Raw genomic sequence first — 15,334 nt, forward strand, 5'->3', positions numbered from 1 at the left:
TTTCTTCTCCTTTTGTTTGCTCTTCTGTATACTCTACAATTTTGAATGCTTCCCTTTTTGCCACCCAACTTCTAAAAATTAGTTTAATCAACCCGGAGATATCAAAAGAAAAAAGAGGGGATTTTTGGATTCTGTCCAAAAAAAGAAGCGAATGCACATTTGCTTGAAACAATTCTAAAATAATTATTTTACGCCTTTGAGAGCGCATAGAACCTTTGATTATACCTCGCCGAAAGTCTGATTGTTGTGAATAGCGTATCAAAGCTACTTCGTCTTGATTGGGCGTATTTGTATCTGTAGTATTAGGATCAGTATCCTGCTTGTTAGTAGTAAAAATTACCACACGTTTGCCTTTTCTTGAACGAATTTGATGATCTATCGGTACGTCTTCTTGATATTCTCCTGACTGTTGTTCTAACTCGGTGATTAATTTGTATGACCATCGAGGAATTTTTTTACTGATTTCTTTTATTCTAATCGATTTTCTGCTAATTTTTTGACTATTAACATCATGAGTTAATAAATATTTTAAATTTTTTGTTCCGCTTTCGGAATTTTTTCTTACTTCTGAAAATAAAGACAGACCTTTCCAATTTAGGTTGGTGTATCCTGATTTTCTAATAAATTCACTTAAACTTAAGAAATCAACAATTTCTGTTGAAAATGGGTTTTTAGAAAATTTATTTTTTTTCTGTTCAAATTCTTGGTAATCAGTATCCGGAAGAAGAATACCATGAATTCGATTTATCCCAAATTTCCCTATGATATTTTCTATCAAAGTTTTTTTTAGGATTGAAGCTGAAGGGTTTTTGTAAATTGTTTTCCGATATGATCCGTTGATGAAAGGATCATATCTTTTGAATAAGTATTCTTTTGTAGAATCATCATTACATAATTGAGTTCTTGTTTTGAGTATATTCAATGAAATAGACTCTTTGTCTAAAGCTTCAATTCGGTTTATAAACTCGTTGTTGAAACTTTTTCTTTTTTGTTTATTGGTATAAACCCAAGGGTTATATAGTTCATTAGATGAATCTTTTTCAAGCGTAAGGGGGGATATCTTTCTTTTTATCATTTCCAAAAAAACGCATAAACTAGGAGGATAGTTAAAAGAGATTCTGCCTTTTCCATCACTTTGGCATATTTCAAAAAAATATTGTGACATTTGATTTCTCACAGCTTTCTCAAATTGAGTATTTTTTATGTAGCGAAGTGGTCTATTCCAGCGCTTTGAATCAAAAAGAAGAGTTACAAGATATTTGTCAAAGAAAAAGAGAAAAAGATTGTTTTTATTTTCAGTTTTTTTATCAAAAAAATCTTGAATTCTCATTATTTTCATTTATATTGATTAAATAAGATTCTTCATAAAAAGGGCTTTTTTTATAGCCTTTCTCTATAAATGGAAAGTGGAATTCATCTTCCCTTCCATTCACTCAGATTTCTTCTGTTTCATCAATTTTTTTTGAATCCGCCTTTTCTTCCGAAAACAAGGAAGAAAAGGGATCTTTTTCGATCGATACTTCTAGTTTATGTTTGGTTTCCTTCATTTCAGAAGCGTTTTCTATTTCTATATCTCTTTCTTCTTCACTTTCCACCCTTTCTTCTGTTTCTTCTGTTTTTTAGTTTATTATTTTCAGTTTCTGAGTCAAAATGGGTGACGGTATTCTGCCTAAATAGTAGACACAGGTAATAAATAAAAGAATACTAAAAATTCGAGCCATAGAATTTATCAATTCTGATACAAGGTACTTATTAGATCGAATGTACTTATTCGATCTAATAGAATGATTTTGCCGCATCCAGACTAATACCAATCCAAGCCATTTCATGAATAAAATGTGACCAATTAACCAACCAACAAAACTACTTGTTACAAATAAAATTTTGTTGTTGCATCGAAACATATAAATGTTGACTAATCTGGCTAACATTGAACTTGGTAAAATGAAATGGTTGAATAATTGAAAAATGAGATTATTCAGGACACATTGAATGCTGAAATTACGCATTGAATTTATGGTAGTAGATCCATAATCAAAAAAGTGTTTGTGATTGTTCCAGAAGAAATTAAACAAAAGATATGGTAGAGCTAGGACAGTTATTATATGAGTTCTACCCAATGCTAGATGCAGAGGCGCATAATAGATCGATATGAACATCATGAGCTGTCCCGTAATAAAACCAGTTGTTGCTGATACCTTCTTCTCGGTTCCTTTTTCCCTAACCTGAGCTCGGAGAAGGAAGAGATAAGAGGGCCCTATGGAGAATGTGGTAAGAAATCCATAATAGAGTCCGACCACAACGACCGAATTGATTATCTTCATACATAAGGATACTAGATTAGTTTAATACTTTAAACTAATCAGAGCGCGGCATGCAGTGTCCTCAAATGACATCAGCATCCAGTATGCGGACATGTATGTCCATGCGCGCGTCAAGTGGCGCCTCATCATCCGAAATGTGCATGTTTAAGTTGAAATGGTGTTTGGTCCATGCAAAAATATCCCACACCTTTTCAACCCCATCTTTTTTATAAAAATTGTGTCTCTTGGACGTAACTTTTCTAGTCCTATAAATACAACTCCATCATTCGAATCCACTGAATTCATTTCATACAAAAAGCATTGGCTATGTTTGGAACCCTTTTAAGGTAAGTTTTCCAAATAAACTCTAGAAAAAATATTATGGGAGAAGAATTTGAAAATAAAAGTGATGTTGGTGTGTATTTTGGGAGGAGATAATTTATACTGTAACAGTCAAATCATTGTCGAAACTTGTCCGAAAATAAATTAAAGTAGAATAGTGATTAACTTATAATTATTTAAATGATTGAATGATTTTTGTAGTATTGTATTAAATAATGGATGGTATTTATATGAATAATTATTAATAAATTATTTGATAATACTATTATTATATATTCATTCTTTTGGAACAATAATAATGACCAGGCCCTATTATCATTATATATAATTTTTTAATGTCTTATCTATATTCTTTAATTTATAATTGCAACATGAATAATAATCATAATTGAAACATTAATAGTAAAATATGGCCCACATATTAATGAAAAATGAAAAAAAATAATATAATAAGAATAAATTGATAATTATGATCATAAATTTTAGAAAAAACAAACATAAATGAAACATACCGACGAAAAAACATCTTAATAAAATTATAAGCATGCATTAAAATTGAGTAGGTCAAATTATTTTTTCATAGATAAAATGGGTTCTCGTTAAAACATTATTTTGCCAAACGAGGAAAGAGTACATTTGATGTTTAATGATTAAAAAGCAGAATATTGTTCCCACAAGAAACGTGCAATTTTATCCATAAATTGCGCTTGAGCTTGAACCATAAATTGCCATGGATGACCTTTATGGTAGAATGTATCAACATCTACGTCTTCCATTTGAAGTTTCTTGTTGAAAATTTCATCATCTCAACTGAACTTTTGGATATAATCGTGTAAGACACAACAAGCGCACACACATAATCACACACTTATATATGCACATAAGCAACTCACAAGTACGATTTCGGTTACACTCATTCATCTCCGTTGTAACCTAATAATCCTGAAAACTAAACTAAAAAAGTATGAAGAATTGTTTGGTTATGCCGATTGTGATGGTAATGTGATGATGCTAATTACTTAGATCACCTGGAGTAGTGTAGAAAATGAACTGGGAGAGCAAAACGGATCAGTAGCTTGACAACTTGATGATCCTGAGGTACCTGCGATCATAGAACACGTAAACTAGGCCGGGGGTTGATCCGGCGGAAACCCCTCCGACGCTCAAGTCAGACGTGCTGATAGAGGAAATAGTCCAGAGAATACAGTTAATAGTATTGCTCAGTTAATAGGACGTACCTTGAAGAATGAGTTCAAACCTTTATTTATAGCTTAGTTGAGATTGTCGGGCCCAAACCTTACTTGAAGGTGATTGGGCCTCGGTGATAGTGGTCTTCGATATTGGGCTCGTGGCCCAGTAGGTAAATAATTTGTAGGCCCATTGGGTTGGGCCAATTAGGCATATCATTAAGCCCCCACTCTCGAGTCGATGTGGGGGCCATGTTGAAATGGGTGATATATCGTGTCGAGAGTAAAAATTGTAGTAGTCGATGGTGTGCGATAACGCGTTGGAGCGTGTGTCGGAGGGGCGTGAATGCGCATTGGCACATAGCGCGACCAAGTTGTCGCGATGTAAGTTAATTGAGTCGTCGGTTTTGTCCCGCGACGATGTAGTAGCGAATTATCTCCTCGTGGGAGTTGTCTCGTAGCGGGGTAATAGTGTTGATCGAGTTATCTCCTCGTGGGAGTTGTCTCACGATAGCACGGATCAAGTAATATCCTCGCGGGAGTTTTCTCTGGGGTAATAGAGTCGATCGAGTTATGTCCTCGTGGAAGTTGTCTCACGATAATGTAGTAGCACGGAGCTAGTATTCTCCTCGTGGGAGTTGTTATTTTTCGACATTGTCAATGTTTTGACGCGTTGCTTATATGTGTTTACATATAGCCTTGTGCGTGATGTACTTGAGGAGGGGATCAGACTCTCAAGATTTTTTTTTATGGGGGTCGTGCCCCTTGTTAGACCTCGTGGGTCTTAAGTATGTTTGGACCGTGACCACGTTTTAATGAATGACCCATCGAAAACAAGTAGATAAATTTGAGTAATCAAGCTGGCCAGGTTATATAGATTCTCATAATATCTCTAAGTGCTTCTAGGGTTGTAATTGTGCTAACTTGAGCTTGCGATTATATAGTGAATTTCGGGCGAGTCGTCTCCTCATGGGAGTTGTCTCGCGGTGAGTAATATTATCGAGCGAGGTGGTTGCACGTGGGAGTTTCCTTGCAACGGATTTGAAATATCGAGCGAGTTGGCTTCTCGTGGGAGTTGTCTCGCTGCGGGTTGTGGTACCGAGCGAGTTGGCTCCTCGTGGGAGTTGTCTCGCTGCGGGTTCGTAGTACCGAGCGAGTTGGCTCCTCGTGGGAGTTGCCTCGCTGCGGGTCGTAGGATGGAGCGAGTGGTCTCCTCGTAGGAGTTATCTCGTTGTGGGTTCGTAGACCCGAGGGAGTTGACTCCTCGTGGGATTTGCCTCGCAACGGGTTATATGACTGAGCGAGTTATCTCCTCGTGGGAGTTGACTTGCTGCCGGTTGTAGTACCGAGCAAGTTGGCTCCTCGTGGGAGTTGTCTTGCTACGGGTTGTAGTACTGGGCGAGTTGGCTCCTCGTGGGAGTTGTCTCGCTGCGAGTTGTGGGACGGAGCGAGTGGTCTCCTCGTGGGAGTTATCTCGCTGTGGTTATGAGACCCGAGGGAGTTGGCTCCTCGTGGGAGTTACCTCGCAACGGGTTATAGGACGGAGCGAGTGGTCTCCTCTTGGGAGTTATCTCGCTATGGTTTCGTAGACCCGAGGGAGTTGGCTCCTCGTGGGAGTTGTCTCGCTGCGGGTTGTAGGATGGAGCGAGTGGTCTCCTCGTGGGAGTTGTCCCGCTGTGGGTATGAGACCCGAGGGAGTTGGCTCCTCGTGGGAGTTGTCTCGCTGCGGGTGGTAGTACTGAGCGAGTTGGCTCCTCATGGGAGTTGTCTCGCAAGCCCCCCACTCTCGAGACGATGTGGGAGCCACGTCGAAAAGGGTACCGGATCGTGTCGAGAGTAGATTGGTGTTGTAGTATTTCTTTAATCGTTGGCGTGGCGTGGAGAAATAATATTTTTTATTTATCCGTTTGATAGCAAGCGCGATTTGGTAGACGCGTTGAAGAGGTCGCGCAATTTGGTTAAGCGAGGTGAAACTATCAAGCGATTTGGTGGAGCGCATTGAAATTCTCGCGCGATTTAGTAAAGTGCGTCAAAATCTTCACGTGATTTGAGGTAGAATTTTGAGAGTTGCGCGCGACCTCAGATATGCGCACACTACGAGGTAGGAGAGGCGGCACGCATTGTAGGACGCTGATGTGTCTGAGTTCGCGCACACTTGGAGTCCGTGCGCGCACTAGCCCACATGGGGGGAGGCACGCGCGCATGGAGTGCACGGAGAGAGAGAGTGTGGAGCTGTTAAGAATTTTATGAGGAGCTGATAGGGACTTCCTCGAGAGTGACGCAGCATGTTGCTTTATTCACTTTTTCCCTTTTTTTTTTTTGTTTCGGGAAGCGTGCCGGATGCGCGCCTCGGGAATCGTGCCCAAATTTTTTTCCTCGGGAATCGTGCCCCCCCTTTTTTATGTATCGGGAAGCGTGTCGCGAGCGCCTCGGGAATCGTGCCCAAATTTTTTTTTTCAGGAATCGTGCCGGATGCGCACCTCGAGAAGCGTGCCGGATGCGCGCCTCGGGAAGCGTGCCGCGCGCACCTCGGGAATCGTGCCCGTGCGTGCCTCGTGAATCGTGCCCAAATTTTGTTTTTCTCGGGATTCGTGCCCATTTTTTTGACTAGGGATTCGGGCCCGTTTTTTTTTCTCGGGAAGCGCGCCTGCGCGCGCCTTGGGAATCGTGCCCGATTTTATTTATTTATTTATTTATTTATTTTTTAATGGAGCCGCTCGGCTTGGCTCTAGCGCGCGCGCGGCTTGGCTCGGGCGCGGCTTGGCTGCACTTCTTCCCTTTTTTTTTTTTTTTTTTTTTTTTTTTTTTGTCTTCTTTTTTTCTTCTTCTATTTTTTCATCTCCTTTTTTTTTCTTCTTTCTTCTTCTGTTTTTTCATCTTCTTCTTTTTTCTTCTTCTTTCTTTTTTCTTCTTCTGTTTTTTCATCTTCTTCTTTTTTTTTTTTTTAGTGGTTGATGTTCACCGCTTTGGGATGTTCTATTTTTTGAGTAAGGATATTATACTCGTCTCTTGAGATGGGATGTGCACCCTTGAAAGATAAGGGCGATGCCAACCTTGGGATGGGATAGCCCCCCACTTTAGGATCAGGCGCTCGAGACCTATGGTCTGAGGTGGATGCGCACGGTTGTGTCGTTGCTTCAGTGACAACACGAGTTGAAGCTTTCGCGGTCGTATGCTGAAGGTCCTTATCGGTTATCTGAACCGTTAGAGGAGCAAGTAGAAGTTGATATTGTTTAAGTTTCGACGATCATACGCTGAAGGTCCTCATCGGTTATTTGAACCGTTAGAGGAGCAAGTAGAAGTTGATTTTGTTGAAGTTTCTGCGATCATACGCTGAAGGTCCTCATCGGTTATCTGAACCGTTAGAGGGAGGGCGGAGGTAGCCTAGGGAGTCGATAACCCTTGGCGAACGAAATGTTTTGGGGGCACTGTAAACCCCAGGGAGTCGATAACCCTTGGCGAACGAAATATTTTGGGGGCAGATGTAAGCCCCCAGGGTGTCGATAACCCTTGGCGAACGAAATATTTTGGGGGCAGATGTAAGCCCCCAGGGAGTCGATAACCCTTGGCGAACGAAATATTTTGGGGGCAGATGTAAGCCCCCAGGGAGTCGATAACCCTTGGCGAACGAAATATTTTGGGGGCAGATGTAAGCCCCCAGGGAGTCGATAACCCTTGGCGAACGAAATATTTTGGGGGCAGATGTAAGCCCCCAGGGAGTCTATAACCCTTGGCAGCGTTGAAGGGCCTCCTCGGTTGTCTGAACCGATCATGGGGCGGGAAGAAGTGAATCCTGTTGAGGATCTAGTGGGACATCCGAGAAAGGTCTCGTGGTGGATCCCGAGTACGAGGAGGAGGAAGTGGCAAGCCAGAGCCTCCACGAGGTGGGAGGTCGTTAGCTGTGTCAATTTCTCTCCGAGCAGACGCCTCAGGAGGATCTTGTTGGCTACGTGATCTGGTTTGCATCGTTCCCACAGACGGTCCAAAATGATGATGCTAATTACTTAGATCACCTGGGGTAGTGTAGAAAATGAACTGGGAGAGCAAAGCGGATCAGTAGCTTGACAACTTGATGATCCTGAGGTACCTGCGATCATAGAACACGTAAACTAGGCCGGGAGTTGATCCGGCGGAAACCCCTCCGACGCTCAAGTCAGACGTGCTGATAGAGGAAATAGTCCAGAGAATACAGTTATTAGTATTGCTCAGTTAATAGGACGTACCTTGAAGAATGAGTTCAAACCTTTATTTATAGCTTAGTTGAGATTGTCGGGCCCAAACCTTACTTGAAGGTGATTGGGCCTCGGTGATAGTGGTCTTCGATATTGGGCTCGTGGCCCAGTAGGTAAATAATTTGTAGGCCCATTGAGTTGGGCCAATTAGGCATATCATAATATTAGTGGTGATATACGCACCAGAGATTTAATTTTTTTTCTTCAACTTATGTAACTAAGTTGTGTAAGTAAGCTATGAAAATAAGCTGTGTAACTATCATGTTTGTGTATATGTTATGGAAAACATCTATTCTCGTTTTCGTTTTTTCTTCAATGTATTTTAACTAAACTGTTTCTTATTAATATAACTAAGCTGTGCGAATCACCGCGTCACCGTTACTGTTAGTTTTCTTAAACGATTCCATCAGAGAGGGAGCGCACGGGGACTTTTATCAAAATGACAAAATACGCGTGACTGACCTTATAATTATAGAAAATATTTTTGAGGGACCTCCAGTTAATTTGCCCTTCGGAGTCACTAGTTGCTATTATTAAGGGTGAGCAATAATATTATGAAAATAGACAAGTTGTTATAGGTGGTTAAATTATATGTGTATAAAGTATAAATCAAAGGTAAAATGTCCATACGAAAATGGATGAAAAGGAAATAAAATAATAATAAGAGAGTAGGATTGGGTAGTAGGATAGATTCGATAGAGACAAAAATAAGGTGGAGATGAAAAGGAAATAAATTGCCAGAAAAATATGTAGGATCTTCACATGGGTGGCTAGGTTTGTGTAATCCAAGCAAAGGAGAACAGTTTCTGTACAATCCCCTCTCAGATCGGCGAATAAATCTGTCAGGCAACTCTATGTTATTTGGAGGTTGAAGAATTTAATTCTTAGTCAGAATTTAAGTCGAACTTTTACATTCTTGATTTTTAAGTAGTCCTCGGCAAAAAAACTATTAGCGGAGCTGTGAAGCTGCTGTCTTATATTTTGTATAATTTAATTGAGAAAATCCAAAATGACACACTCAGTGGCGGATCCAGGACGAATATTCAGGGTATGCCGGCTGTGCCGAGTCCAAGAATTTACTGTACAATGAGGTTAAATTTTCGGGGGATCGGGGGCAGCGCCAAGGGAAAAAAAATTTGAACCTTTTTTTGTTGGATAAATTAGGAGAAGGGAAAAAAAAATTGAAACTTTTTTTTTTTTTTGGATAAATTAGGAGAAGAAAAAATTTGGGACTTTTTTTGTATATTTTGAATTTTGGGTGGACTAAATAATAATATAAATATAATATAATGTGTTTTTGGGGAGAGGGGCTAAAAAACAAGAAAAAAATTAGGACTTTTTTTGTATATTTTGAATTTTGGGTGGACTAAATAATAATATAGATATAATGTAATGTGTTTTTGGGGAGAGGGGCTAAAAAAAAAAAAAACGTTAGGACTTTTTTTGTATATTTAAAAAAAAAGAAAAACGTTAGGTCTTTTTTTGTATATTTTTGAATTTTGGGTGGACTAAATAATAATATAGATATAATATAATGTGTTTAATGTTTATGGGAGAGGGGCTCAAAAGAAATTTAGACAAAAAAATTAAACAATACTTTTTTTTTTTGAACCGTAATGGAGTGGAACTCATTACCTCATCTAACAACTTGGAGATCGTTGCCACTAAAGTAAATTTATTTTAATTATTTGAGGTGGTCCATAGCATACTTGGCCATCCCTAGATCCGCCCCTGGATACACTATGATTCAGAAGTTGATTCCAGCACCTATGCTTCAAAATTACTTGACCAGAATTCTGGAAATAAATGTTTTATTTTTCTTTTTTTCAAATATTCCCAACAATTTACAATTGTCATTAATTTTCCCACGTGCACTAAGCCAGTAAGCAGAAGAAAGATTTTGCTCTCTGCATTTGGATTTCGTATTTCTTCAACTTCCAATGTTCTGCATCTCTTTAAAGCTAAAGTCAATGTAAAACCAAAATCAAAATTAGTAGCTTTTGATCATCTAATTATTCTAATTCATGATTTTAACAATTGGTTCTCATTATAATTTATTTTAAATTTTATTTCCCCTATTAATTAGAATTAAATTCATATTAGAATTAGCTATATATCCATGTTTTATTTAATTTTCTATGAACCGGCATTAAATTCATTATTTGAAAGCGTATATGCGGGCGAAAAGTGTCTTCTTCACCTCTATGCGGGCGTTGCCAGAGGGAGGAAGAATCGACTATGCACGTTTTGTTTGAGTGTCAAGGGGTGAAGGTCTGCTGGAATTCCTTGCTATCTAATAGTAACTACAGTGCTGACCAACCATCAGCCTGGCAATGGTTAATCAGCATGCACAAAGATCAGCCCGCGGATCGGTTTTTAGTTGCGTCGGTTCTTGCATGGAAGATCTGGGAAAGACGAAATAAGGTGATTAAAGCAGATGAAGCCATGAACCCTCACGACCTCGTGGGATGGTGTTCGAACTATCTTGCTGTTTTCAAGAATGCACAACTTCGGCCAAGCCCTAAACTTCAAATGGCCCATCGAAGCGATTGGGTTTCACCATCACCGGGCGTTGTCAAGATAAACATAGATGCAGCGATTCCAAATGGAGGAGAGAGCTTTACTGTTGGAGCTGTAGCAAGGAACGAGGAGGGAATTTGCTTAGGATGGAAAATGGTGAAGATTCATGGCCAACTGAAACCAGTCGAGTGTGAAGCAATGGCGGCTCTCAAAGCATTAACTATGGCACGTGACAAGGGTTGGCTTGATGTTATTATCGAAGGTGACTGTCTTCAAGTAATCACAGCCCTACAAAAAGGAGAGAGAGACTTATCATCGTTCGGTACATTGGTTGAAGATTGTTTATGGCTTGCTCAAAATTTGTCTAGTTGTTCTTTTAGTTTTGTTAAGCGTATGGGAAATAAACTTGCCCACGCTATTGCTCATCTTTCATATACCGATTCTATAGAGGGATCTGTCTTACCTCCCCATTTGGCTATTTAGCCTGCTAATAAAAGTATTTTTGTTTCAAAAAAAAAAGCGTATTGTTGCCCAAGTGTATTTAGCAAATTACCCCTATAAATAATTCATTATACTTTGGAAAGGACTCCCTATATCCCTAATCTCTATTCTATTTTTTTATTGTAGTTGTACTGATTATGAAAGATTTTTGTTCATTTTTTTTGTTATTTATTTATTTATTTTGTTTAGGGGTAATCACAAAAAAGCCCATGACAAGGGCACTTAATTAAAAGAGGGACATCCAATTTTTTTGTCTTTCAAATAAATCCATCCCATTCAAACTTATTTGCAAATAAGGAAAATCCTTTTATATATACCAAAATTACCCTCAATTCATTGAAACCCAAATCAACTTCAATTTCATGATTTACACCCCAATTTAGCCCAATTTCATCAATTAACCAATTTTAACCCTAATTTCAATTTTGACCCCAATTTTAACCCTAATTCGTATCAATTCCACCCATTATGCTCTAACTTCTTTAATATTACACATTGACCCCGGATTTTAACAAATATATCACATTAACCCCCGAAACTTTTTTTTTTTCAGAAAATAATTTTTTTTCTGAAATATTTTTTTTCCGGCCAGATTCCGGCGTTGACTTTTTTTTTTTTTTTTAATAATTTTTTTTTTCTTAAAAACAAATATTTTAATTAATTTTACTGTCTTGGCTGCTAAATTACTGTCTCCGGCAGCTATTTAACTGTCGGAGACAGTAATTTAACTATTAATTGACTGTTTTTTTTTTTTTCTTCAAAAATATTTTAATTAATATTACTGTATTCGTTGCTAAATTACTGTCTCCAGCAGTTATTTAACTGTCGGAGACAGTAATTTAACTGTTAATTGACTTTTTTATTCTTAAAAAAATATTTTTAATTAATATTACTGTATTCGTTGCTAAATTACTGTCTCCAGCAGTTATTTAACTGTCGGAGACAGTAATTTAACTGTTAATTGACTTTTTTATTCTTAAAAAAAATATTTTTAATTAATATTACTGTATTCGTTGCTAAATTACTGTCTCCAGCAGTTATTTAACTGTCGGAGACAGTAATTTAACTGTTAATTGACTTTTTTATTCTTAAAAAAAATATTTTTAATTAATATTACTGTATTCGTTGATAAATTACTGTCTCCAGCAGTTATTTAACTGTCGGAGACAGTAATTTAACTGTTAATTGACTTTTTTATTCTGAAAAAAAATATTTTTAATTAAAATTACTGTATTCGTTGCTAAATTACTGTCTCCAGCAGTTATTTAACTGTCGGAGACAGTAATTTAACTGTTAATTGACTTCTTTTTTTTTTTTTAATTTTTTTCCTTAAAAAAAATTTATTTTAATTAATATTACTGTCTTGGATGTTAAATTACTGTCTCCAACAGTAATTTAACTGTCATAGACAATAATATTAATAATATTACTGTTCGGAAAAATAATATTCATAATATTACTGTCGCAAACAGTAATATTACTGTCTGAGACAGTAATTTAGTAGTCAAGACAGTAATATTAATTAAAATATTTTTTTTCTAAGAAAAAACAATTCAAAAAAAAAAAAAAAAAAAAAAGTCAACGCCGGAGACCGGCGGTCAACGGTGGTTGACCGGCCGGAAAAAAAATTCAGGAAAAAATGAATTTCAAAAAAAAAAAAAAAAGTCAACGCCGGAATCTGGCCGGAAAAAAAACATTTCAGAAAAAAAATTATTTTCTGAAAAAAAAAAAGTTTTGGGGGTTAATGTGATATATTTGTTTAAATCCGGGGTCAATGTGTAATATTAAGGAAGTTAGAGCATAATGGGTGGAATTGTTAAGAATTATATTATTGAGGGTATTTTAGACTAAAGACATGGGGATGGGCTTAATTGAGAGACTGTTTTTTTTTTGGACTGAAATGCATTTAAGTCCCATGTGATGGGCCTTTTTGCCATTTGCCCTTTTGTTTATAGGAAAAGTTTCATTATTAATTATTTTTAGTTTCTGGTAACGGGGCCAACTAATGAAAGACAAATTAGGGGTGGAAATCAAATGGAATTTTCGAATTCCGCCAATTCCGATCCGATAATATCTGAATATGGAACCATTTTTTTCATTCCAATTTCTGAAGTTTCGATTTTCGATTCTTCTGAATTTATTTGGAACGGAATTGGAATTATATAAACAATTATTGGAAATTCCGAATTCCGATCCGTTTTTAGATCCGATTAGTTCACTGTTTTTCCAAAATGTATAATATAATTTTAGGATATTTATATGAAAAATATAAATATCGAAAAATCAATGTAAATTAAATCCTTAGAAAAGATTAATTGATATAAAAAACTTTATATTGCATTTTCTTTGTAAGAGAATTATATGTCTCGATTTGTTGGTCCTAAATAAGGATGAAAATTGGAGTGGAATTTCCGAATTTCGCCAATTTCAATCTGAAAATATCCGAATTTGGAACCGTGTACTTCATTCCGATTTTCAATTCTTTCGAATTTATTTGGAACGGAATTGGAATGGTATGTAAAATTACCGGAAATTCCCGAGTTCCGATCCAATTTTAGTTCCAAACATTTCTATGGCTTTTCGAAATATATAATATAATTTTATGATATATTTTGTAATTCGTAATGTAATTATGTTATATTCTATATGAAAAATATAAATATCAAAGGTTCAAGTAAAATTAAAACCTTAGAAAAGATTAATCGGTATTAGAAACTTTATGTTGCATTTTTTTCCTTATAAGAAAATCTATGTTTTAATTTGTTACGGCATGTGTTTTTATTTATTGCGGTTTTTTGAACTCTCCGTTGGATTTTCTTGCATTTTCATACAAAATTTTTAAAGAAAAAATATTGTGAAAATTTTCGTTATATCCGAATTTGGAACAAAATATCATAAACTAATGTAATTTTTGAAATTCCGCCGATTTTGAGACATGTCGAAATCGGAATGAAGTTTTACATTCCGATTTTGTTGGAACGGAAATTGAAATCCATATTTTACTTCCGAAAAAAATTGCGAATTTTCCACAAAAGTTATTTCTGATCTATTCTGTCCGATTTCCACCCCTAAAACAAATACACTAGTATTAAGAAAAATATTTAATTTAATGACAATCAACTTAGTTCTTTTTATATTTCTCTTTTCTTTTGTTTCTTTTCAATTTTCTGGAAATAAAGCTTCCCTTGTTTACTTCATACAAAATATTTCAACTTAGTCTGGAAAATAAAATTATGTATCTATTTATTTATTTTTCTTATTTTTTTCCCTTTTCTATTTTCCTTTTTTTTTTAAATAAAATAGTTTTTATTTAAGTTTCAATAATTTCCTCAAATATATTGAAAAATAAATTTCGCTGACTTGATAGATAATGTAGAATAAATTACACAGAAATTATCACCCAAAAAAAAAAGAAAAAAAAAGAGCGTAAAATAAATTATGACGCCGAGTTATGAGTTCCGAACTGAAATTTCAGGTTTCAACGATTTTAGTTCAATTTTGTGGACTTGACTAGGGTGTTCTAAACTTATATGAGATATGCATTAATCACCATTAATTTGCATTCATTAGGGATAGAAATTGTGACATCTTAGTACATTAATCACTTCTAACCATCCAAGCACATTAACTTATTATGGTACATTTAACCATCATTGTATACCTACTGTTAAATAAAATATTAATTGCGACATTCATTATTATTAAATGATATTAAATAAATTATTAACAAATTTAATATAATAAAGTTTAAAAAATATAAAGAATTGCAGTTCAATACGCCAAACATCTATCATTAATTATATAATATTAGAAATATTAATAAACGCCATCATTTAAAAATGTAAAGAATGCTCAATTAAATATAAAAAAATGCATAACTTAATCCAAACTCACTTATGTTATTAAATCGATAGTATGACAAATCCAAATAAAAAAATAAAATAATATGTTTATTTAGAAGAAGAAAAAATTATAACTCATTCCAATTAGTAGTTTTCTTACTTTAAAATAAAATTATATACTACAAATACTATATTGTGAATTTTCTTTTAATATTTAATTTAATCAAATAGAAAGATTTGAATCGATTAAGCTCAAATCATTTCAGTTAGTAAACATTATTCAAATATTTGAATCGATTGCTTAACTATTGACATAACGTGTTACATAATTGATTTAACTATTTATAAGCAATGTTTAATATCTTTTTAATACAATTTTGTCATAAAAAATAATAAATTTAATTCCT

General features: G+C 35.8%; 1 protein-coding gene across 1 annotated transcript; it reads left to right on the forward strand.

Moving 5' to 3' along the window:
• The first annotated feature begins 10,302 nt into the window (after positions 1 to 10,302).
• On the forward strand, positions 10,303 to 11,067 carry LOC105951636 (uncharacterized). The gene has a single exon (XM_012975086.1). The coding sequence runs from the start codon at positions 10,303 to 10,305 to the stop codon at positions 11,065 to 11,067; it is 765 nt and encodes a 254-aa protein (XP_012830540.1).
• Positions 11,068 to 15,334: the final 4,267 nt, after the last annotated feature.

Source organism: Erythranthe guttata, chromosome 4 (assembly GCF_056151865.1).
Source record: "Erythranthe guttata isolate IM_541 chromosome 4, IM_541, whole genome shotgun sequence".
Lineage (NCBI taxonomy): Eukaryota > Viridiplantae > Streptophyta > Magnoliopsida > Lamiales > Phrymaceae > Erythranthe > Erythranthe guttata.

Excerpts from the sequence above, each read along its gene's own strand:
- LOC105951636 (XM_012975086.1), top strand. The coding sequence starts at position 10,303 with ATGCACGTTTTGTTTGAGTGTCAAGGGGTGAAGGTCTGCTGGAATTCC.